The following is a 24,892-nucleotide window of genomic DNA, read 5'->3' on the forward strand; positions in this document are numbered from 1 at the left end:
AATTTTTTGATATTTCTAAGGTACGCGGTTCGTCTGCGAGTTTTTTCAAATGGTCGAAATTTCAAAATAAAAAAATGATAATTCCAATATATTTATTCAATAAAAAAAATAAATAAATAAATAAATAAAAGTGGAATAGTGCACTTCAAACTTGCTTTTGAACTGCAGGGATCAACTGTATATTTCTCCAGTACGTTAAACCAAAATAAGTCGACGGATCATAAAATCGCTGTAACTTGTGATATACTCGTCGGACTATTAGGTACCTCAGCGCTTCATAAGTTTTCTTTTCTCCAATAATATAAGTTTATGGCAACCACCAGCACAATTCTCACGAAAACAATGGGGATTGTCGACAATTACAAATTTATTTCTATACAGTTTCATACTTTAATTAACTTTAACTTCAAATTAGTTCAACAACCAATATAAAATTAGTTGTTAAATCAATTTTAGGTTAACGTTTTCAAGTGAAGGTGAGTTAGCCAGTTTCATACAAAGGTGGTAGGATTTCTTCTAGAAACTCGTTTTTTTTTTTTTTTTTTTTTTTTTTTTAAATTCCGCAAACCAGACATGACTAGAAATTCTTCTCGTAGGTTATGGACTTCATAGCCTTAGTAGCTTCGGCCCATAATTCCAGAATAGCCAGTAGTCTAGTTTAAATATTGCTTAAAAAAATCAAAGATTAAAACATTCCCAAAAGTTCGAAACTATTTGACAAATGAAAAAAATAAAAATAAACTAAAATTCAATTCAATTTTGGTCCAAGAAGAAATGCAGTATCTTTTTCAGGTACAGTGCACTGCTTTTATGTGGGGAGGACGGATAGTGAAAAGAGTTTCGCTACCATCGTTTCAATGAAAACGGAATTATACCAGAGGGTGTTTTTATTTTTACGGTGATTCAGAGCGACGATAACTCCTCTCTGTCTTAATGATATCTAGGATCACTCGTGATCTTTTCATTTAGACAACACGAATGGTTAAATTAGGCAAAACAAACTTTACGAAGAAGTTTGTTCTGCACTATTTCGTAATGCACATTATGAAATGTATCTTTTTATGATCTTCGGCAATCATTTTTCCTATATTTTTATAAATCAGATATTGAAAATAATACATAATTTTAAAAATTCCAAAATTATTTGGAATTTTTTATCACAATGGGAAAAAACAAAGGATCTTTCAGAGTTCGATAAAGGGCTTATTGTGGTTGCCCGTCTGGCTGAAGCCGCAATTTTGAAAAGAGTAGAGCTGATTGATTTCTCAAAAAGGTGACATATTCCGGGCGTTTAATCAGTAGAAAAATAAACAACATTGCTTGTCTAAGAGGCGTAACCGATCTTAAGAGAGTCTATCAAGAACGAGATCGCCATCGTCTGAGAAGGCTTGTACGAACAACGTGTATGCAGCAATTGACCGAAGCATTTAATGAAGGCCATCCCCGATCCATATCTCAACGAACAACAAAGCATGGAATTGAATACGATTGGTATTGGCAGTCGCATGCCTGTACGGAAACCACTGATTTCTGCTAAGTAAATAAAAGTTTTTTTTTTTTTTAATTCAGTGGCCAGTTTGTGTACATACCTAGTAATATCAGTTAGCTGGTCTCACGTGTCGTATCGTGACGTTTCTTAACATGCAGGTTTATAACAGAAATGTCATGGAATAAAGAACTTCGGAAAATCACCTTTTTTATGTAATAATCATTTTATTAACTCTTGTTCAATTTGGGAGACTCACTTCGTCAGCCCATACAATTCATTTCAGCAGTACTCAATATCTAAGAAATATGGGGAAAGCACAATAAACATATCTATCCATTGACTAGAAAACACAATCTCCTATCCCGAATGCTTGCTAGCCTTCAACTGTTCTGTTATTTTAGAGATAACCAAAAAGTCCAATCGGTACTGTTTGGTATATCAGACTGTTTAATTAACAGTTTGCCTAGTCTACAGTAGAAATGTCACCCGGATATTTCCTTTCTATAAATGTGGTCGACTTTTATGGAGTATTTACATTTTTGAACGTAAAGGGAGATTTTTGTATTTGTTGGAGGGAAATTTTATGTTAAATTCTTGTATTGTCAGATACAAACATTTAAAACTAATCTCAGTAATGCATTTTAAAAGGATAACGATCTGATTCATGATTAGAGCTACAGGAAGATTCGTGAAAACCGTTTTAATATATATGTATATATATATATATATACTTGCAATATAAACTTAAGACAAAAATATGCACTAAATAGTACTTCAGCAGATTTTTTTTTATTATTATTACTGTTAAGCCAGTTTTAAAGTCAGCGACTGATTTACATCCTAAGAGCTCTCAAGAATCAAAATTTACCATCCGATTCTCGTGAATCGGATGGTAAATTTTGATAAATTTTGATTCAAGCACGTAAATCATTTCCAGCCTTTATTTTTTATTCATCCACAGAAATATGAATCTTTTAGCTCAAATATTTGGAAATAATTGTGTTGGCAGTAAGTCTCCACCCAACAAAAAGTTTCCGGGAGAGGAAAAATATAAAGAAAAATAAAGAAAAAAGATTGGCTGAAAAAAAGACCTAGAAAGAAATATTATTATGATCGAGATTTGATGCAAATGACAAAAAAATGGAAGTCTTCAATAATTTTGGAAGAATTCTTCATCATCTTTACAATTTAATTAATCATATTTTTGATCATTTTAAACAGCCATTGCTGATTCCCCTCTTCTGTGAAAGCAGTCATTTTTTTTCATGTTTCCAAGTAAAATTCTAATGCTAATATCATTCAGCAAAAATTGAATGCGAAGTATTGCGAGTCATCGATTATTTTTGTGCTTCTTTCGTGCATTCTGCCCAGGAATAGGTAAAAGCAATTAAAGTCACAGAAAAGAAATAGAAATAATCTTTATTCTACTTGTCTGTAATGCCTATCAGGCAGCAAGCAATGCGTTTTTGGCGTGACAGAAGTTAATTACGATAATAGCGTTGCTTCTCGAAGAGTACCAGGAATTAAGTTTAATCACACATACCGAAATAAATGTGCATTTATCTAGGATAAACATGATTATTATAATCTTGACCTTTACTGATATGGTTAAACTATGCAATAGTCGTTTTGATTAGTCCTTTGTAGCTCATTCTCAAGGATAGCTTGGCATTCGGTTGTAAGGAACTGGTTTGGGATTCGAAACCAGTTCTTTACTAGGCTGACCATATTTCCTTGAGACAAAAATGGGACGGGGTATGTAATATTCTGTATTTATGAAAAAGTAAGATGATAAAAAAAAAATTTTACTTTATCCAATTATTATGTTTCTGGATATGTAGAAGTCGCTTCTGCCTCCATGAGCAACGGAAAAATGGACATTACAATGTTGGCATCACTACACAGCTTGTCCAGTTTAATAAATTTGAATTCTTTCTGGAGATCGTCATTGAAACTGTCGTTTCGCCTCTTTGACATTGCAAGGATAGACTTAAAGCTTTAAAAAATAAAACTTAAAACTTTAAAAATTATGAAATTTAAACCACCGGCATTCAACAACAAAGCCACGGGTTAGCATGCAGGGAAAAACAAAAACTAACGCTACAGCAGAACAAACGCCGCGTGTGAGATGCAAGTGTTCCTAAAATGTATTGATTATTTTCTCTGAATAAATCAATGCAGATATTGATATTTAGTATCGAACAATGCGACTCCATGGTTATACAAATTACTGGTATCCATGATATTAATATACGATTATAGGTTATGAATAATAATTTATCACTGACCAATATGAAAATATATTTATAGATTTTATTAAAAACGGGACAAAATTGACATTTTTATTAAAACTACGGGACGGCCGGGGAAAATGAAAAAAAACGGTACTGTCCCGTTCAAAACGGTACGTATGGTCAGCCTAGAGTTAACCGATCTCATACGGAGGGGACTGAGACCAGCCTGCCAGAAAATACATGCAATTTACAAACATAATACGAACATATTACATATTACAAACATGGCATCCTCTTAATGCAATTTACAAGCATTAAGAGGATGCCACAGAAACAGCAAGCCAGCAGCATTAAATCTCCAGTAGTCAGCGATGGAGGAAACATAACCCTTATAATTGAAAGAAGAGGCAATCAGGTCAAACAGATACTTTTATATGTTAAAACAAAATGAATATACGCACAGCGGCGCAAACTACTTATAGAATTAGTTTTAAACCCAAAGATATTCTGACCGAGAATATTATGAATCAACAGAGTGTGTGCCAAGGAATTACTGTCATCATTATGATTCAAAAAACTCTAAAATTGCTTCCAAATTTTAGTTACTTTGAATTTCACATACAGATATTTAATTCATTTCTCACATTTTAGAAAATATTGGTGAGAGGGCGCTTCACTTTTATTGGTAGATATCGCGTTCAATTGTTTGTTGTTTGTGAATAATGTTGCCAGCTAAATTTAACAAATATTTTAATATTTGATCAGCACAAAATAAAATTCTTTGTCCTAGTATTTGCTTTCTAAATCGTATAGTTTTTCCCAAGAAGGAAATCAGTTCACTTCTGTTATAGTGAGTATAATTTGAAGTAAAAACTTGTAGTATTAAAATAACTTTCCAAGTCTTTATCTGTTAATGAATCGCATATACGCACGAGGCATAAATTGCATTCCATATTATTATGTTACATATAACACGGCATAAGAAAAAATGGAACTAAAATATGTTTGAAGTGCGCGGAATTTAATTTAATTCCATTCTCAGTATTTGAGGGACTTTTTTCCCCCATTTATACTGTATTATGAATGTCAGTATCCCTTCTTCACAATAAAAGTTTTATTTTAAAAAATTGACCATAAATCGAAAAGTTAAAACTGTGGGTAGAGATCCTATGAGCAGATGGCGGGATTCGTTGGGTAAGAGCAAGCTTTGTTTGTTTTTCGCCATGATGGATGAGCTCCTGTGTCAAGCATGTACGCATTAGTAGGTCAACAAAGATTTTGTGAAAAGGATCAAATCAAGTAGATGTAGATTCTACGTATTTTAGGAAACTGATTTTTAATTAACTTGCTTTAGTCCGGCATGTCAGAGTTCTTTGTTGCAAATATGCCAGAACATGATTAGTTCAAGAATGAAGGAGAAAATAATTGGGAAAAACAATTATAAAATAAAAATGAATAGTATTTGGACATTTTTGTATATTTACAATAAGTAAGAAAATAAATACAAGTGTAAAAAAATACTATGTATTTTAAATGCTCTTCTAAGTAATTCTTTCTTCCGTAAGAAAGAATGTATTACTTATTTACTCGCGTCTCTTTGAAGAACCGAACAACATTCTCCCATAGCATAGAGTCCCATTTTCCCTGATGTCATTTCTCCGTTATCATGGTGTCTTGGTGGAAGCATTCATCTGTTCAACGTTTACCAAAAGTCTGTTCAGTAATCATCATCATCATACGTATCAAGGATTTAGGCCTAGCATGGCCTGTTCCGGCCTTAGAAGTCATCGTTGAATCGTTTAAGAGGACGTCCTGGTTTTCTTTTTCCTAATGGCTTGTACTTTAAGGCTTGTTTTGGTAATCTTTCTGTTTTCATTTCATTCTTTGAACGTGTTCCATCCATCTATGTTTATATATTTTAATTTTTTCAATTACTGGTTCTTGGTTTAATTCTTTCATAATATCTTCGTTTCTTTTGTGATCAAATAGGGTATACTTTGCAGTTTTTCTCATAAACTTCATTTCTGCTGTTGTTAATCTTTGTTTGTCTTTTTGTTTTATTGTCCAGATTTCGCTTCCATACATTAAGACCGGTAGGGCTAATGTATTGTATACTTTTAGCCTGGTTTGTTTTTGAACTAGGTTTGGTTTAAATATAGAGTTAATTACTCCTGTTATTTTTACATATTTTGTAATTGTTATGTTTATATCTTTTTCATTTTCATAACTGATCATACATCCTAGGTAGTTAAATGAATTCACCTGTTCTAAGATCTTGTTATCTAATACTATTTTAGTTCTTGCTGGATCTTGTCCTTTAAAGGCCATAGTTTTTGATTTTTCCGTTGATATTATCATACCATAATCTTTGGATATCTCATTTAGATTTAAAATAGCTTTCTGTAAGTTATCTTCAGAATTTGTAATTATTATTTGGTCATCTGCAAAGAGGAGAGTGTTTAAGTTAACTGTAGGTGAAAGTTTAATTCCTTGATGTAAATTTTTACTCCATTTTATTATTATTTCATTTAAGTTGATATTAAAAAGAGTTGCTGAGAGGGGACATCCCTGTCGGACCCCTTGGTTTATCTCTCTTGTATATGATAGCTCATGATTTAATCTTATTTGTATTTGATTATTTTCATATATTCTTGTGACAGCTTTTAGGATATTATTTGGTATTTGTCTTTCTTTTAATATGTTAAATAATATGTTTCTTTTAACTTTGTCAAATGCTTTTTCAAAGTCAATAAATGCAATATGTGTTTCTAAATTATATTCTCTTCTTTTCTCTATTATTAATTTTAGGCAGAAGGCTGGGTCTATACATGATCGTACTTTTCTAAATCCATTTTGTACCTCTAGAATAAAGTTTTCGGAATATTTCATTAGTTTGTTATTTAAGATTCTGCTGTATATTTTGTAACATGAATTTAGTTTACTGATACCTCTATAGTTTTTAGGGTCATCTCTATTACCTTTCTTAAAGATAGGAATCACAATTGGTTTTTTTCATTCTATTGGGGGGATACCAGTTCAGTAAATTTTATTTAAAAATAATAAGAGTCTTCCTTTGAATCTTGTTCCTGCGTATTTATATAGTTCTGAACCTAGCTTATCTTCTCCAGGTGATTTTCCGTTTCTTGTTTCTTTCAGGCTGATTTCTAATTCTTCTTCAGTTATTTCCTTTTCATTTTCGTTAATTGTTTGCCAGTTATCTTTTTTAAAATATTTGTCTGTCCACAGTTCTGTGTTATAATTTAGAAATTCTTCTAATTTCAATTCAGTGTTTAATTTTATGTTTTCTTTGGTATCTGCATTTAGGTGTTTCAAAATCTTATATACATGGTGTCTTATTTTATATAAATCATGTTCCAAATTAGAAACAAATTTATTCCATGATTCTCTATGTCTTTTTCTGACTTCTCTTTTAGCTATTGCTCTTATTCTTTTATATTCTATTTCATCTTCTAATCTTTTACTGCTTAACCATTTGTGATAGGCTTCTTTTTTCTTTTTGATTATTTCTTTGATTGTATCATCCCAGATCTTCAGTTTTTTTCTTTTATTGAATTTTTTGGTCTTTCCTAAGCTTTCATTTGCTGCTGCATTTAGTATCGTTTTTATATTAAGCCATTCTATTTCTATTTCTTCATTTTGTTTTATTTTATCTAGATACTGGTTAATTCTTTGTTCATATAGCCATTGTACATTTGTGTCATTCAATAGTCTAGTTTTATAAACAAATGTTTCAATTTTTCTTTCTGTTCTTGTTACTTGTAGCCATTTAGGTGGTAATCTTAATTTTATTTTAACAAGGAAGTGGTCACTGCTTATTTCATATCCTCTGTGAACTCTAACGTCTAGTGAAAATTTTGATGTCTTTTCATTTAATATGAAGTAATCTAATATTGATTTCCATCCTCTTGCTGCCCAAGTATATTTATGTATGTCTTTATGTTTATAGAAGGAATTCATTATTTTTAGGTTATTATAAACTACAAAGTCAATCAATTTTTTACCATTTCTGTTTAGAGTGTGTTCTCCATGTATTCCTATATTATTATTAATTTTCGTGTTTCCAATTCTTGCATTTAAGTCTCCTGCTAAAATTATGTAATCATTTTTATTTATTTTATTATATATGTTTTGTAGCTGATTATAAAAATCAATATTATCCTGTTCTCTTCCTTCTTCTGGGGCATATAAACCATTTATTGTTAAATAGCCTCTATCTATTTTTATTCTAGCTTCTATTATTCTTTCATTCCATAATTTATAATGTTTTAACTGTTTTGAAAGGGAGTTACAAATCCAAATCATGACTCCTGCTTGTGCTCTTTGGTCTCTGTCGACTCCACTGTATATCACATTAAAATTTTCAATTCTCATAGTTCCTTTTAATTTCTTTTTTGTTTCAGTGATTACTGCTATTTTAAAATTTCTTTCATTTAATAACTGGTCTAATTCTATTTCTTTATATATGCTATTCCTCTTACATTCCAGTTTGATATGTGTATTATTCTGTTCAGTAATCTCTGTCGGAATTCGAATTCTTTGTTTTAATACTTCCTTAATCTTAAGCTAGAAAATATCTGTTAGTTTTACTGAAATTTTGGAAACCAGTTATAGTTTGTCTACAGTGCAAAAGCCAAAAACGGCAATCAATTACATGTTGTTGTTGTTGTTAGTATCATCATCATCATCATTATACAGGTATCTCTATGGAGGCAGAAGATATATCTCGGGAGATTCATTATTCACATATTACCTATCATACTTCTTAAATTCATTCATTGAAGAAGCACTTACAACCACCTGTGACGAACCATTCCGACCGTTCTCCACTCTTCATGCACAAAATCTAGTCCTAACGCACTTTCTCACACAATTTTCACGGGTGACCTTCCTTCTGTTCCTTCCTTCCATGCACTAAAAAAAAAAAAAAGTTTTCAATGTCAGTTCTACAGGGTGTCCCAAAATTCACGCAAGATTTAAATTTAGCGCCATTTGTGCGGTAAAGTGTTGCCAACGAGAAAAAAAGACAGCGTGACAGCTGACAGTTCAGGGCTATTAAAAATGGAGCGCTACACGAAGGAACAACGCATTTTCATTGTTGAGCAATATTTTAAAAATAATGAAGGTTTGGCAGCTACAGTTCGCAATTTTCGTACAAAATATGGTCGGAATAGTGATTTAACTTCATCAACTGTGAAAATATTAATTAAAAAATTCAAAGAAACTGGATCAATTAGTGATCTTATACACTCTGGCCGTCCTTCAACAAGTCGTTCAACAGAAAACATCGAAGCAGTTCGTGAGAGTGTTGCTGAGAGTCCAGGAACATCAATTCGGCGCCGTGGTCTTGAATTGGGCATTTCGAGAAGCTCTCTACAGCGTATTCTCACGAAAGATTTGCATCTTTATGCTTACGAAGTTCAATTGACTCAAGAACTGAAGCCTACTGACCACACACAGCGAAGAGAGTTTGTTGAATGGATTATGGAACAACAACAAGTGGATGCTTATTTTTCGAACAAAATCATCTTCAGCGATGAGGCTCATTTTCATCTTGATGGCTTCGTTAATCGACAAAATTGTCGCATTTGGGGTTCAGAAATTCTACGAGTGATTGTTGCGAAACAAATGCATCCACAACGTGTTACTGTTTGGTGCGGATTTTGGGCTGGAGGCATCATCGGTCCATTCTTCTTCGAAAATGCGGCTGGTAAGGCAATAACAGTTAATGGTGCTCGCTATCGCGACATGATAATCCAGTATTTTGTGCCTAAATTGCAAGATATGGATGTGGACGACATGTCGTTTCAACAAGACGGTGCCACATGCCATACAGCCCGAGAAACAATTTAATTACTGCATGAGTCATTTCCTGGTCGTGTAATTTCCCGTTTTGGTGATCAGAATTGGCCGCCCAGATCATGTGACTTAACGCCGTTGGACTTTTTTCTTTGGGTTTTTTTGAAGTCTAAGGTTTATGCCAACAAGCCCACGACCACCCACGCCTTGAAGGAGGAAATTGAGCGCTGTATCAACGAAATTCAGCCACATTTATGCAAAACGGTCATGGAAAATTTCGACAAAAGCGTGCGTATGTGCCAGCAAAGCCGTGGAGGCCATTTACCCGATATGCTATTCCATGCATAACCCTATACTGTATACTTTATGAATCAATAAGAAATTACAATTTTTAATTAAAAACCTGTGTTTTCTATAAAAATTACTTCTTGCGTGAATTTTGGGACACCCTGTATAAACCCCTAGTAATATTCTCAATCTATTCTCATAGGGAGCATTCCATAGACATGCCACAATTTGGACTTGTTCAAATATATCATATACCTGTTTTCAGTATCACTGGCTTCTAGATCATCCAGTCTCTCTCTCTCTCTCTCTCTCTCCACCATACTCTTAAGATCCTGGAACTCTTCATTCTTAGCGAATCTTAAATGAATCCCCACTTTACAGGTAGTGGTATTGGTGGGTCTTCGTAGCTCAGTAGATAAGAGGCTGCCGTTTGTTGAAAAGGGTTTGAATCCCTTTTAGGGCCTTTCTAATAAAGGCGAGTTGGCATATCTCATAAGGAGATGGCAGAGTTACCCCCCCCCATATACACATGCAATTAGCAGACATAAATTACGGACAATAACAGCCTTAGTTGCTTCAGCCACAATTTAAAAGAACAACAACAACAGCTATTCCGATTAAAGAATGACTTCCTTTCCCCAACATGTTTCATTTCCTCTCACGAAACTTCTGCTAGTCCAACTAACAGATAAATAACAGTTTTCTAATCCCCTCATTACAATCTTAAATAGAAAACCCCAAATATTATTCATTTTAATTCTTCCATCATTTTAATTTTTCCAATTCCTTCACTTCCTTCCATAGATCACATTGATCAATTGGCTAACCCAGATTTTATTTTCTTATACTCTATACTAACATTGGAAAACGTTTTGAATCATATTTCTTTCCTGATATTAATAATGCTCTCACACTATAGTTCTGCACACGGCTCTAGTGAGAACACGAATCCTTTAAAATGTTAATATTTTAATTCCACCACTTTTTTTTTTTTTTTTCAAATACAAATTGGGATTAAGGCAGTCATCGTGAAGTTATTCGGTTTTCCTATTCATAAAAAATTATTAAGCATATAGGGTCAACAACTTAGAGATATATTGTTTTATCCAACCCTACTTAAAAAGTAATTATAAATATATACAAAGCAGAAAATCAGTTATATTTCATCGTAGAGCTACAAGCGAAAGAGAAAAGTAATCTTTATACTTTTAACCTTTTCCTTGATCACTTTCCGATTGAAAATTTAATTCTCAAATTGTTTGTTCCAGACTATTCTCTAAACATTACTCAGGATATTTTTATCTGGAATATTTTTCTTTTTTAATGTCTGGAAATGAAAAGGGATTTAGGGATGGGAGGGGAGGAACTGCAAAGCATATATATTTCATTACACACGAATGAAACCCCCAAAATAAATAAATAAATAAAGTCTCCATCTTTGATGTACTGATATTTGAAAGAACAGAATTTTGCTTACAAATATTTTTCTCGCTTTACTCTAAGAATGTCATTTTGATGGCTTTTATCTTATTCACTCCAACTAGAACTGCGTTGTGTGGCTTCACTCAGATTGATCCCTCTTTTCAAAGAAAATTTGTCGTTTGTTTTTTAATTTTGAAAAATGGAATATTTCATGCTTTGACTCATCTAACTCTTCTAATGCTTTTACATTGATCAATGCAAGAGATAGATGCTTCTGAATTAACAACGTCTTTATCATTCAGTGAGAATAGATTTTATAATTTCATCTCATTTAACATTTTCTGAAGGATGTTTGAAATTTTTTATAGGTAAATGTAGACTTGCAAATTTCTAAAATTAAAAATTCAATCTTTTTTTTTTGTCGACTTTTTTCCCACTCTATGATGTCTTCGTATTGCAGTTGATGACATCATAATTTCCTTTCGGTTGAAAAAAAGCTAGATTCATGTCTCATCTAGGATGCGATTAACATTTATATCACTTTTTTTCAGCTTGAAAGTAAGTTAATCCGCCCCGGTACACAGTTTGTGCCCCCCCCCCTACTAAAATAGGCAAAGCCAGAAAAATGCATGTAGTCAACAGACGTAATTCAGTATACTACCCTTCAGCCACAATTTCAAACCCGTTTTCCGTTTGATAGTGGAACTTTATTTCATGGCAGAATTGATTCTAAGCAACTTGAAATTTAAAGTCGCCATGACAGTACATTTTGTATCACTCGTGAAGAATACGATTAAGAAATTTAGGATATTATGCAATTCTGAAAGAAACCATCATGATTCGTTAATTATAGGTTACTGTGTAATATAGGTTATAAAATAGTAAAACCTCTTAATAGAAAAATGTTAATAAATTAAGTGTTAAGAGTTGCTTTTTTTTTCTTTGCATTTCAGGTATTCATGAAATCTGAATTGAAAGTAGGAGTAATTTATGTGAAGGATGGTCAGTATACAGAGGAGCAAATACTAGATAATCGTGAGCAAAGTCCTCTATTTGATGATTTTCTCATGGTTTTGGGTGACAGAGTGCACCTTCGTGGTAAGCTAATTTTAATCTTCTTGAGAGAAATTTAGGATAAACTTTAAACAATATAATTAAATAGAAATTTCTGTGTTTTTTAGTTAATTTGAACTAAATGCATTTTTATCTGTTCCGCCCATTAAAGATTGTTAACCTATAGCAAGATAGTATACCCTGGATGGACATGGCCAGATAATCAGGAAACCTGGTTCTAGAGATTAAATATTGTTCTTTGACAAATCCTTCAGGACTTCACTGAACAAAGCAATGTTCTCGCGCTCTGCGATGAAAAATCATCTATCTTGGAAAGTCGTTACAATCTTCAGTGTTGCGATGGGATTCAAACTCGCAGCTTGTTTATATATACGTGTATATTAATCCTACATGTGAAAAGTTGAAAATCCATGTAACATCACGTCAGCGGCAAGTGGTTAAGAAGACTTTTCGTATTCCTTGAAAAGCTAGAGGGTACAGTCAGGAAAACATCGTGAAGAGCACTGTTCCATTTGACAGGTATACACGTAGATATACTGAAAGAGGAAGACTCTTGTTTCTGTATATTTAAAGCTGAACTGTGCATGCATGTCGACTAGCTGCTGGTTGTGCTTTTTTTTTTTTTTTTACTGACTTAGAGGAAATTGCTTGAAAACATTATTCACCTCGTCACCCAAGCCGACAATTGCTGCATTTTCTTTTGAGAGAAGTTATCAATTTCTTATGAAACCACTGAATAATTTACTTTATTTGACAACTAATAAGTGAACAGTTGCCAGAGGTTTTAGTTTTTCATGCAATAATAATATACTGTAAAACAGTCCCAAAGACGACGCTATTTGCACTGGTTTTCGTGAGTTTCGCTCTCATCTCGGATTAGAACTTACAAGAAACCCGTATAAAGACTTTTCAGGAGGCGATTTAGACAATCTCATATAGACATGGAAGGATTTATCCTTCCGGATAAATAAAAGGAAAACAGACGGTGAACACATGCAGTTGACAAACATAATAGCGAACTCATAACCTTGGTTGCCTTGGAAATTTTTGCGCTTACCTTAGAAATATTATTGATCTTAGCTGCCGTTTTTGAAAATCCTCAAAGTAAATTTATAGAAAATATAATAATTTATCTGTTTAAACATTATTATAACTATTTAGTGTATACTGTTTCATTTAAAGCTTTAGAAACGCATTGGGTATATTACTAATTATTGAACTCTAATATGATTGTTTCGTAAATGCCCTTTCGCAGAAATTTTCCTTATTTTCCTTAAAAAAAAATTAAGCTTTACTTTTATTAGAGAAACTACTGTGACGATTATCATTTAACAGAAGACAGAACAATTAGTTAATATATAATATATAGTTTTAAAAATAATATTCAAATGTTTCTAGGCTTCGATAAATATAAAGGAGGTTTAGATACACTACATGATCTGACAGGAACGGAGTCTGTTTACACTCAGTGGAGAGGAATTGAGATTATGTTTCATGTTTCTACGCTTTTACCCCACGAAGAACATGATCCACAAAAGGTAAAAGTTATAAAAGTAGTTCGTTTTATTAAAAGTACTCGTGATATTTTGATATCATGGCTTCTTTCTAGTTATATTAATATACTTACTCATTGTATTGCTCACAAAATTACCGCAATATTACTCATAAAAGGGCAGTTTGGAATTAGCTGGGTTAAAGTAATTTTTAATGGCCTGCAACTTTAGAGAGATGAAAAACCGCACACAAAATTTATAAAATGAAGTTCATTGGATTTTGAAAGGGGATCTAATTTATCTAGTGTATTTTTGGTTTGTGCATTTTTTGGGTGAAAGTGGTAAAATTATGATTAGTTCATGCGTTTGTCCAGTTGGTTACTGTAAAATATATATATTCGTAAATTTCCTTTACTATACTGCTGGTGTGCGATATCCAGCTAGCATGGTCATATTTGTTACTGCACTAACAATAAGATTATGGTTAACAATTTTAATGGCAAAATAATTTCTTGTTTCTCAAGTGAATACGTCAAGCTTAGTGAAATTAAATAAATATGATTTCATTGTTTTCTTTATTTTTTTACTTACGCTAATCCATATTTGACTTCATAGTCATCTTGGGATTGTTCAGATTTTATGATTATTCATCTTGATGTTCGCGTTGACTTTTATGCTAGAAAGAGCATCTTTCAGATTCATACGCTGTTCAACTTATTTGATACAAAGGTGACCGACCATTACATGAAGTATTATTTCATTTTCTTAATTTTCCCCATTCCAGTGTGATTTTATTCCATAATAGCATTTTATGTGGAAAATTCAAATTTTCTTTGGTGCCTGTGCATCTTGTACCAGCACTTTCACTTGCATACCACCAGCAGAGAGACTACTATAGGTTCTATTGTGATATCTGACTAGCGAAATTTTCAAAGCCGCTTTTCAACTTCGGCCCGAGTTAGTCGATCTGTGGCTCAAGAAAGTTTTTTTTTCTGAAATTCGAATTTTTAACTCTAAAATGCAGAAAAGAATGACCAAAGACGAGATGACTGTAGTTCTCTGTCGTACTCTCGATCCTCTGAAGTCTTAGAAATCTTCGGCAGCCATCACCTAAGTAACTGCTAATGGCTAGGAATACAGTCCAGCTGCCCACTGATATCCAAAAATTTAGTTAGAGGTAAGGCAGTTAGGCCTACTTTCTTTAGGAAATCAAAGACGTTAGAGGACTTAAGATTTAAAACTCCTAATTCCACCCGAAATGCTAATATTTACATATGCTTACAAGTGTATATAGAAATAAATTGCTGTTCAGTACACTCTGAACTTCACCGATAGTTTTTTTTTCTTTTATATTTGATTACAAATAAAATATCAAGTAATTACCATAAGTATCGGCCAAACTTTTCGGCCGATTAATAGACATCAAAAGTAATGAAGTTGGTGTTCACATTATTAATTCATTGCTTGTATTTTGAATTAATACTATTCCGTATTATTTTTTCTACAATTGTCAATCTGGAAACATATTATCACATTAGTTACATGGGAGAGCCTCCTTAGCTTTTCAACTAGAGATGAAAATCCCTTATAAAAATTCTTTGCGCTAACCGGTGTTATAAGAGAGCGGAAAGGGTTTTTCATACCTCAAAACAGAGACAAACCCCTAAACAATACTTTTAGCGATAGATTGATTTAATAATGTTATGTTGTTCCCACCCATATGGGCCCACGATCTTTGTATCATCATGTACTAAATAAATAAATAACATAAGGATTGGACAATCAGGAAATCATACACCAGAGTCGAAATATTTAGAGGTTAACCACTTTTCAACCTGCCAGCAAGGTGGTAGCTTGCACTACGCATTAAAATAAGGTATCATCTAAAGATTTTAACAAACATCCATGCCACAGTGAGATTAGAACCTGCAGCCTGTCAATAGAAAAGCGGAGTAACTCCATACGGCAATAATTTAAGTGATTATCTCCAAGAATAAGCTTTAATCACTAAAACATACTCTAACCAGATAGTTTCCATGAAAAAGTGCCTGAACGAAACTTAATTGTTGCAGTTGATTTGCTTTTAGTTGAAACGAGTGCGTTTGACCAAATAATTTGCACAAAATCTGCATGTGGCCTTCTCATAACGAATTCAATGTCTTTGACGTTTCTCGTCATCGTACAAACTAGGAAAAGCAAAGATTAATTTTGTTTTCTGTGTTAGAGCTATTAATTTGCTTTCTGCAAATGTACTATTGAATATTTTTCCCTATGGCAATAAAAACATCTAGCCGAATGTCTTACAACTTTGATTATTTTCGTATAAACAATATCCGAAAACTACGCAGATGGTATTTTAATTCAACAGATGAGTAAGAAAATATTACTGATTTGCGTAGTCTTTCAGATTGTCAGAGATGGATCTATAAATTGCAACCTTTACGCAACATCCTGTCACGTGACATGCCACAGAGTAAATTTTGTAACGTTAAGAATTTAAGTCCGTAAAAATTTACGTATGGTGATTGCAAATGTGTGAAAAAGCAGAAGAGACAGTTGCGTCGTAGCAACATATTCGATCCCATTATTTATCTGTTTTTCATGGAAGATACCGTCACCAGTGCAGTTTTGCCTGGATTTGATGAATTTTCTGTTTCCGCCAAAATTTGAATACATATGCCTCATTTTCCAACAGTGTGAAATACTACGAAATTTCTACAACGATAATATGCACTGGTATTGCTGAACGTTTCCTTGCCCTGCACATCAGAAAGAAGAGCGCTGCATAATCTCCGAGAAGTTCAGACTTAACATCGTTGGACATTTTCTGTTATGACTGCGTAAATTACATCGTTCACAGAGGAAAATGGGAGAGTGTTGTCGATTTTCAATGGAGGATTACAACAGTAATCGATATAACGATTCTTGTTATGTCACACTATCTGGAAAACACAACAAGAGTCCTAACTTGAACAGGAATATTGTTTGGATTTGTGTGTGGTTTTTATAGGTGTGCTCCCTCGACAACGATTTGATAAAGCTATAAAATGAAGAGTACGTAGAATAAAATTTCGAAACCTCCATGCAGTCAGTACAAACTGCATTCTGTAGATCGTGTAATGTTCTTTCTTTAGTCATGTACAAAACACATTAGCTTCTTTTTCATTCTTTATTTGAGAATAAAAAAAGTTTCAGAAACCTGTGCTTTTCCACACGCATGAAAAATGTGCATGAAATTTTAGTTTCCATAAAACTTTTAACAGAAACAAAAAAGTTCATCGTAGAAGAATATGTACGGCACAGCTGCTATATTGGTCTGCATAAACTCCTCTCCTATTTTGAGCTTGAAACAATTATAAGGTGTAATTTTCGAAAAAGAAAAACTTAAACTACACAATACTCTTTGCGTGCTGTAGTTTAAACATATTTTTTTCGTGAAGAACTAAATCTTGTTCAATATCAGCATTAAATTTTTATTGAATCTTGGTAGGCTAGTAACAATGTTACGGTTGGGCCGTAGTGTACTGGTGGATATTAGGAGTTCGGCATTTCACGTAAAAAGGTAAAACGAAGATTACTTTTTATGGCATGAAACAGACCATGAGGAGGACAGCTATCATGAAGTGAGGAGGTGGAAATAATTTTTCATACGATGTTTAGGTATGACTGACTTTATTCTAGAAAAAGAGTTTTATAAAAGAATAAAGTACGTTTATAAGCACAATTTCAATTACTGAACTGATATTTTACTAAGAACTATGGGTAACTATTACTCATATATGAAATTTTCAATAATAAACAATTATAAGATGCCATTTTCTATTAAGAAAATCTTCCCTCGCACGGTGCTCTTTGTGTGCTGTAATTTTTTTTTAATTGTATTTTTGATGTTTGAAATCATTATGTTTTACAATAAGCCGCTTTTCTTTTCATTGCAGCTCCAAAAGAAAAGGCACATTGGAAACGATATTGTGTGCGTTGCTTTCTTAGAAAGCGAAGATACACCCTTTTCACCAGCCTGCATCAAGTCCCATTTCCTGCATACGTTTATTGTGGTGAGAACTAACCCCATACGTAAAGCCAATACAGTTATTTATGAGGTATTCTACACTTAGCATGAACTTACTTGTAAATTTTTAGCATAATTTTGCAAATCAGGATTCTTTGTAAACAACACGATGCACTTAATTATCACAGTCCAAAATGTCTGCTTCCGCTAGGATTATTGTGTACAGGGAGCATGAAATAAAATCTGAGGTATAACAATGTCCAAAGTTATCTGGGAAATTCTAAAGTAAGAATGACTTGTAAAGATACATGATTAAAATTCTAAGTACTTATTAGGTGAAAACGGAGCATTCACCTCAGTTCCATTTACTTCAGAAATTTAGGCAGGAATTTTATTGTTTCGCTTATAAGAATGTCTTTCTTATTGACATGATAGGCTAAACAAATATTGCTGTGTAGTCTGTCATGTTGCGAAGCCATATAAAGAGAAAATGAAAAAAGAAATCAGTCTGCAATTTATGCATTAAGATTTTATGTGCAAATTTTAAGTTAAGTTATGGATCAAATATAATCACATCATTTTTTTTTCTTGTGAAGTAAAACAAGATTCTTAAACTGTCTAATAAGATATGGGAACCTAAAAAGAAATTCCTACATCTTACTAACGAATCCAGTCTGGCTGTCACCGAAGCCTATTCCATTCTCGAATCATAAGTGTTTTATATCCTCTGACAGCTTTTCGGAAATAAAAAGGCAACAGAGGATTTTTTTTACTCATTTATTAACGTGATTCGAGTGATTGTGGATCTCCTGTTGAAATGGCAATTGTCTTCTTATTGCTAGACTTCCGCAGGAAAAAACTGCCATAGAGTCAATTCTGGTTGCTGAGTAAAAATACTTGTTATAGGCCTTTTTTGCTTTTAAGCTATTTTAGTCTATCGCCATCACTGGAACAGGCAAGTAGGGTTCGCTCTTCTCAGGGAAACTGGAGGTTTTAATCCAGCGACTCAAAAAAGTTGACTCTAGAACTCACTATTTCAGGCAGTAATTGTGATGGTGAGGACCAGGAGATGGCTTCAATTGTTTGCCATGAGCTCTCTCTCTCTCTCTCTCTCTCTCTCTCTCTCTCTCTCTCTCTCTCTCTCTCTCTCTCTCTCTCTCTCTCTCTCTCTGGTATCTATTAAATCATCAACAGCTGTGAAATCAGCTGTCAATGAGAACTACAGGTAGAAATGTGCTTATTGAATTTCAAAAAGTAAGTTTGAGCTAAAAGGGCTACGTCTATTTCCATTGGGAATAAAAGACGTTAGAGGATTACTTAACAGTACTTATATTATTGTTACCAACAACAGCAATAATAATACTACTGAACTATTACTAAACTATTACTGAAATGAAATATTTTGCATGATAAAGTTTTATAAGCATTTCAAATTGCAGTACACTTGTTATTTGCACACCATAGTAATACTTGCGTGAAAGTAACAAAATTATGTTTTAATTTCTTATTCTAATTTTATTAGAATTAATATTAATATGATATGTAAAAACTCTCAGCATGCAATTTTCTTACCTCGCACCACTGAAGTCCTAAAAATTATTTATATCTTCATCTGGATGTACTAATATGCGACAATATATTATTATTATTATTACGTGACACCTCCAGGGAGTCCGAAGACTCATCGAGGGGAGACCCCTACTCTACGTCTCTCTTTGTCTCCACCACTCAATCCACCAACTACACCAACGCCATCTACCGACCGCCGCCACCACCACCACTGGTATTTTCACAAACATCTATGCCCACTACGGATTCGAACCCGCAGCCTTTTGGCTGGAGAGCAGATATACTAATCTCTCGACCAACCAGGCCGGCTAAATATCAAACGCCCATTGCTGACACTGGAAGCCAGATTGCTCTAGTTTATGGGAAAACATGTGATAGAGCCAGTACCCAGATCTTTTTCGACCTTCACTGAGGGGGGGAGAAAACTAAACCCAGGAAGATCTCAACCAACAGATCTTGGTTGGGACACTTCCCATAATGCTTTTGCATTATAGGATTCTGAGGCAGTTAGGATTATAGGATACTGACGTGATGATCAGTTAGCACATCTGTTTTTTTTTTTTTTCAGCATTAAGTTAGTTGGTCTTAGATGATGGTTGTGGGATTAGTTTTCCTTCTTTTTTCCCAAATATAAAACTGACTTTGAAAACTCTTCGTAATGTAACAATATAAATATGAATTTCGGTTGTTACTAGTCTATGCCGGTCCTACCTTATATGGACTCAACTCTTCTTTGTTGTTAATTCTTCATTGTTTCTTAATGACTGCTTGAAAAGTGTGTTATGGAAGGAAAACTGTGAAATAGTTTTCGTTATAAAAAATGTTTAAAATGTATTTAAAATGTTTAAAACCTTGTAAGCCTTTTTAAATAAGTATTTGTTTTTCTGTTTAGAAATGTGTCCAGCTCCCACGAGGTTATTTGGGTGAAAGAAATGGTTCTTAAAGCATGCATAATTTGGCTGTTGGTGAACTGCAGTATTTCATTTCAGTAAAATCCTATATTTAACAAGATAGCACATGAAAGTAGTTTCATGAAACGTTTAACTAGAGTCGGCGTCCTTGTGCATTCCAGCATCTCCTTCCAAAATTTAAATTAAGTCTTAAGAATGAAAGTAATATATAATAATTTTCATACATTTTATGACCTGGTATAAATTAAAATTGCGGTGGAACTTGAAGATCATACTCATACGAAGGTGTAAGAGTTTTCTTGACAGAAAGTAAATGATATATGTCAGAAACAGGGGACATGTGAATAATAGACATTGTGAAAATCTGCGTGATGAAAGCTAATTCTATGAATTATGCATTATAAGAAAACATAAATTATTATGCGCTCTCGCAGGAATTAACAAATCCCTGAGAGACTGGATCTGCGGATCCCCTTGATTAATGTCATGAAATGCATATACCGTACGTGTTCAGCGTTAGCAAATGTTTAAACATTTACCGTATCATTTCTATTAATCGCAGTTCCATGAACTAAATTGTAACATTTTTAACTTACGATGCACAATCCAAAGATTCCAAGCTAGACTATGTTTTCTTATTTTTTCAACTGGAATCAAATCTTTCTCTTTAGAAAGCTGTTTTGCAAGTAGAAGTGTATTAGAGAAAGAAAATTACGTGTAAAATGTAAAATAAGCAAACAGTTACCATAGCAACTGAGGCAAAGATAGAGTTAATAGTTCCTAATGATTAGATGTTTACTTGGTTGCAGTTTACTAGCATCTTATTTATTTCGTACAATTTCTTACGAGCTAGAAAGCCGAGTGTTTCTTAAAAAGAGTATTTTTCAGCTTGGAAAATATCATCCGCATTTCCAGCTGCAATAAACTTTCCCAAATTCATAACGTTCAAAAGAAAAACTAATTACAAAAAAAAAAAAAAAAATCCTTTCAATTTGAATATTCACGTCAATTATTAATTTTTAGGATTCATATCCCGTTATCAATCTCAATCAGAAGTTCGTTTTAAAAAAATCTGTAATTGTGCCCTTTTTCTTCGTTGTTCTTTTGTTGTAGTTTGCCAATTCCTTTATATTTTTAAAGGAATTAATGCTGAACGAGTAGCATTGATTAAAGATTCTTATTGTCTTGAAGGTCATCCTTTAACTTATCCACTTTGAGAAAGCGAAATTATACCAACTCTCTTTTTTCCAACTGTGTTTGGAATAATCACTATTTTTGTTCTCTTGCCATTTTCCGACTAAAGAAGGCAAATCTATTATGCATCTCACACTGTCTGCAACAGTGTGAGATGCCCACTGTGTGAGAACAGTGTGAGTGTTAGAGTTTAGGATCCCGAAATAAGGGCACTTGTCTGCCATATTCTCATAAAAATCATTAAGAGTTAAAATAGCTTCGACTAGTTTCTTAGGAAGGGGATGAGAGTTAATGGCATTCTGAGATTTGTGCGATACATTCTCATCTCCGTTCACGCTCAAATATCAATGACATGTCCATGAGAGATCGGTGTGCGAGCAACATTCCTCAGGAGGAACTAAAGATTTTAATCTTTACGTTTCATTGTAAGTGATTTTCTATTTTAAAAGAAACCAGCTAACGCCTTTTAATGTCTAACTTTTGGAGACTAAGTGAGCAGTTCAATTTCTGGTAACCAATCAGAGATAGCTGGCCCAAGGTTATCAGTAATTTAATCAGCACGTAGTGAAGAGACGATTAATAAGTACCGCCATCTCGTGGTCCCTAACCCTAACACAATGTTTTTAATGTCTGAAAATAGTGTGGGTTCGACGATCGATTTTCTTGAGTTTACGGGACGAAAAACCCGATTTTCGGGAGAGGAAAAAACCCGTTTGCTCGTGCCAGAGATCGACTAACTTGGGAACCGGTTGAAAAAGTGCTTAGAAAATGTTCCGCTAGTCGGCGACTAGATTTGAACCTAAATCTTCCTTCGTGGTCGTGCGGTCAAGCGCCTTGGAGTGCAAACGCCACTTGTGGACTTCAATAAGTTATTTTATTTACATGCACACTCATGCTTATGCGGGATACAATCGTACAGAGGATATGTTTGTTTGCGTAATGTGTTTCGAATAGTAGATGAATTTCGTCGCCATGCGTGAAACCCCATCCTGTTATTATTGGAGGTCCGAAGCGGTTTAAAGTCTCATGCAGGGTACTAATGTATGCCAGATGCATAATTGTTCGTACAAGAGATTCACATACAAAATAATAAGAAAAACGCCTAATGCGGGAATAGATATCTTTTCTACAGTTACAGAAAGAGCCCGCATTTCGAGTGATTACTCATATTATGAATGTATATTTTCTAATTTGGATTCTTGTAATGTAATACCTGTTCGGTGACTGTTTAAATGAACATTGACTATATTCTAAACTTTGTCAACGTAATAATTGACATGCTAATCGGTTATAAAGAAGTTTACTTGGTGTTCCTTAGGTGTCAGTCACTTCGAGAGATGAAGTGGGCGCCTACAAACCTTATCTGTGGCATCGTTCTGTGTTTCCAAAGGTATGCTGTGTTCTTACATATTTCGCAATTTATGTTATTGAACTAATTATCACTCATGTTTGGAGTTTATTATTATTATATATATATATAAAATCTGGTGTCAGAAATGACAGGTTTTCCTCACACGATATTTTATTTGCATGTTAGAATATTACTTGAAATACGCCCGAAAAATGCATTCGTTTATTTTTGCTTAGTTGGCCATTCCTTTTTTTTTTTAATCATTTGTATTTTTATTTTATAAAGATCGGCTGTTACGCTACTTAACTAGGTGCATTAATTAACAGGAAATGGAATATTTTTTGAAGGGTGTCTGTCTGTCTTCTTTGATGTACTAGGATTTGCTGCATTTCATAAAAATGCATTGACGGTATCATTTTATATATGATCATTACCATGACACTGATATTATTTGAATATAAAATGCAGTTAGATTATATTATTTTACCTGCTATTTTAATTATCATTTAATTTAACGCACGCATCATCACTGGAATAGAACTGTTATGTTATATTGACTCAGTGATATATATTTAAGGGTCCCCTTTTCCGTGAGTGGCTTCTGACAAAGATTGTTAATGGAGAACGTGCAAGTTATTCCGCTCCAAAGTTTGCCCGTATGCAGGTAAGTAAAATTATATAATTAAGGCATTTTCCCTTAAACTGTCGTGATATTTCTTTTAAAGTATAAAGTGCTTAAATCAATTTAGAGGGATGTTTTACAACATGGTTCAAGAATAATTATCACTATAGTGATCTCTCATGCTTAAATCACCAATCCATCAACAATAGACCACGGTTTTCTTTACTTTCCAAGTATTCCATTACAGATTCCTCCTTCTTAAGGAGAAATCCGTAAGATTATAGCACCCATCTGGTGATATTCAACTAATTATTCATGGAAAATTATGTAAATCTTTATTATTCAAATGATGTTATGACATTTCTTACTCCTGCAGAGTAAGAAATGATTAAATTTTTTATTCCTAGCGTGTGTCTGAAAAAAGCTTCTTCCCTCACTTACATCTGTTCCCCTTTCTTGGTGCCAACGAAACTGTTGTTGTGTTCCCAGAATCTTCTCTCTCATTAGGAGTTACTAAACAGGAAAACGAAGCTATTTTAGAACAAATAGAGCGAACTATTGTATGACAGCGGAGATGAAAATGTAAATTGCCCGCACAGCTAACGAGCTAAAGACCAGAAAAAAACTAGATGTAGTCACTGATTGACGAAACGTCAAGTGTTGCCGAAAAGCACATCTAGCCTTCTGTTTAATGCATCAGTCTATCACTTTGCTATACTAAAACCCAACCGGATAACGATACTCGTTGCACAGTTTGCATTTATAACATAAAACGATGTCTGCACTTGTTTTTATAAAAAACATATTCAAGAATAACAAATAGCAATGTTTACATATGCATTAAATGAGCAGTGTAATTTAATCAACAGGGCCTGTTGGTTGGGTGTGGTAGAATATGCTGTCTACTCCGCTGTAGGTTTATTAGAAATGATCTTTGACATTTGAAATGTTAATGACAAGAGAGAGAGATACATACATACATAATAGAACTGAAACCATTAAGAATAACACACACACACACACATACACACACATGCTAATGACTTGTGGAAAGGTGGATCTCATCCGTCCGCACCCAAAACTCTTTCATAAATATGTCAAGATTATTTTCGTACTCTCAAACTTTGCACAAATGAAACTTATTTTCTCGCTGGTTATATTTTTAGCGAATTAAACGGTTTGATATTGTTAGCTATCTCTATAATCATCTTTGCATTATTTTAGACTATATGTATACTTTTGGTTTTCAGCATTTTCTCAATAGTTTTTGTGTATAGGCTAGTCTTCCCGTTGAAAGTTAGAATGAATTATTATTTAATTCGCAGGATAGAACTCGAAGTCAGATGTTAGAAGATATAGTCACTAACCTCCAGAATCATGCAGAAACCGGACAAATCCCCAAGCCTTATAGGTGAGTGA

The 24,892-nt window shown here is 33.5% G+C and overlaps 1 protein-coding gene across 1 annotated transcript in view; it reads left to right on the plus strand.

Moving 5' to 3' along the window:
* Positions 1-24,892, plus strand: part of LOC150102780 (uncharacterized) — a 74,162-nt gene that overhangs the window by 4,094 nt on the left and 45,176 nt on the right. The window contains exons 3-8 of the mRNA XM_090399067.1: positions 12,204-12,348; positions 13,723-13,862; positions 17,756-17,917; positions 22,819-22,890; positions 23,429-23,515; positions 24,799-24,884. Of these exons, the coding sequence (XP_090255193.1) occupies positions 12,204-12,348; positions 13,723-13,862; positions 17,756-17,917; positions 22,819-22,890; positions 23,429-23,515; positions 24,799-24,884 (692 nt within the window). The remainder of the gene's footprint in view (positions 1-12,203; positions 12,349-13,722; positions 13,863-17,755; positions 17,918-22,818; positions 22,891-23,428; positions 23,516-24,798; positions 24,885-24,892) is intronic.

This window comes from Typopeltis vanoorti, chromosome 10, assembly GCF_054136105.1.
Source record: "Typopeltis vanoorti isolate ZY-2024b chromosome 10, IOZ_Tvanoo_1.0, whole genome shotgun sequence".
NCBI classification, from domain to species: Eukaryota; Metazoa; Arthropoda; class Arachnida; order Uropygi; family Thelyphonidae; genus Typopeltis; species Typopeltis vanoorti.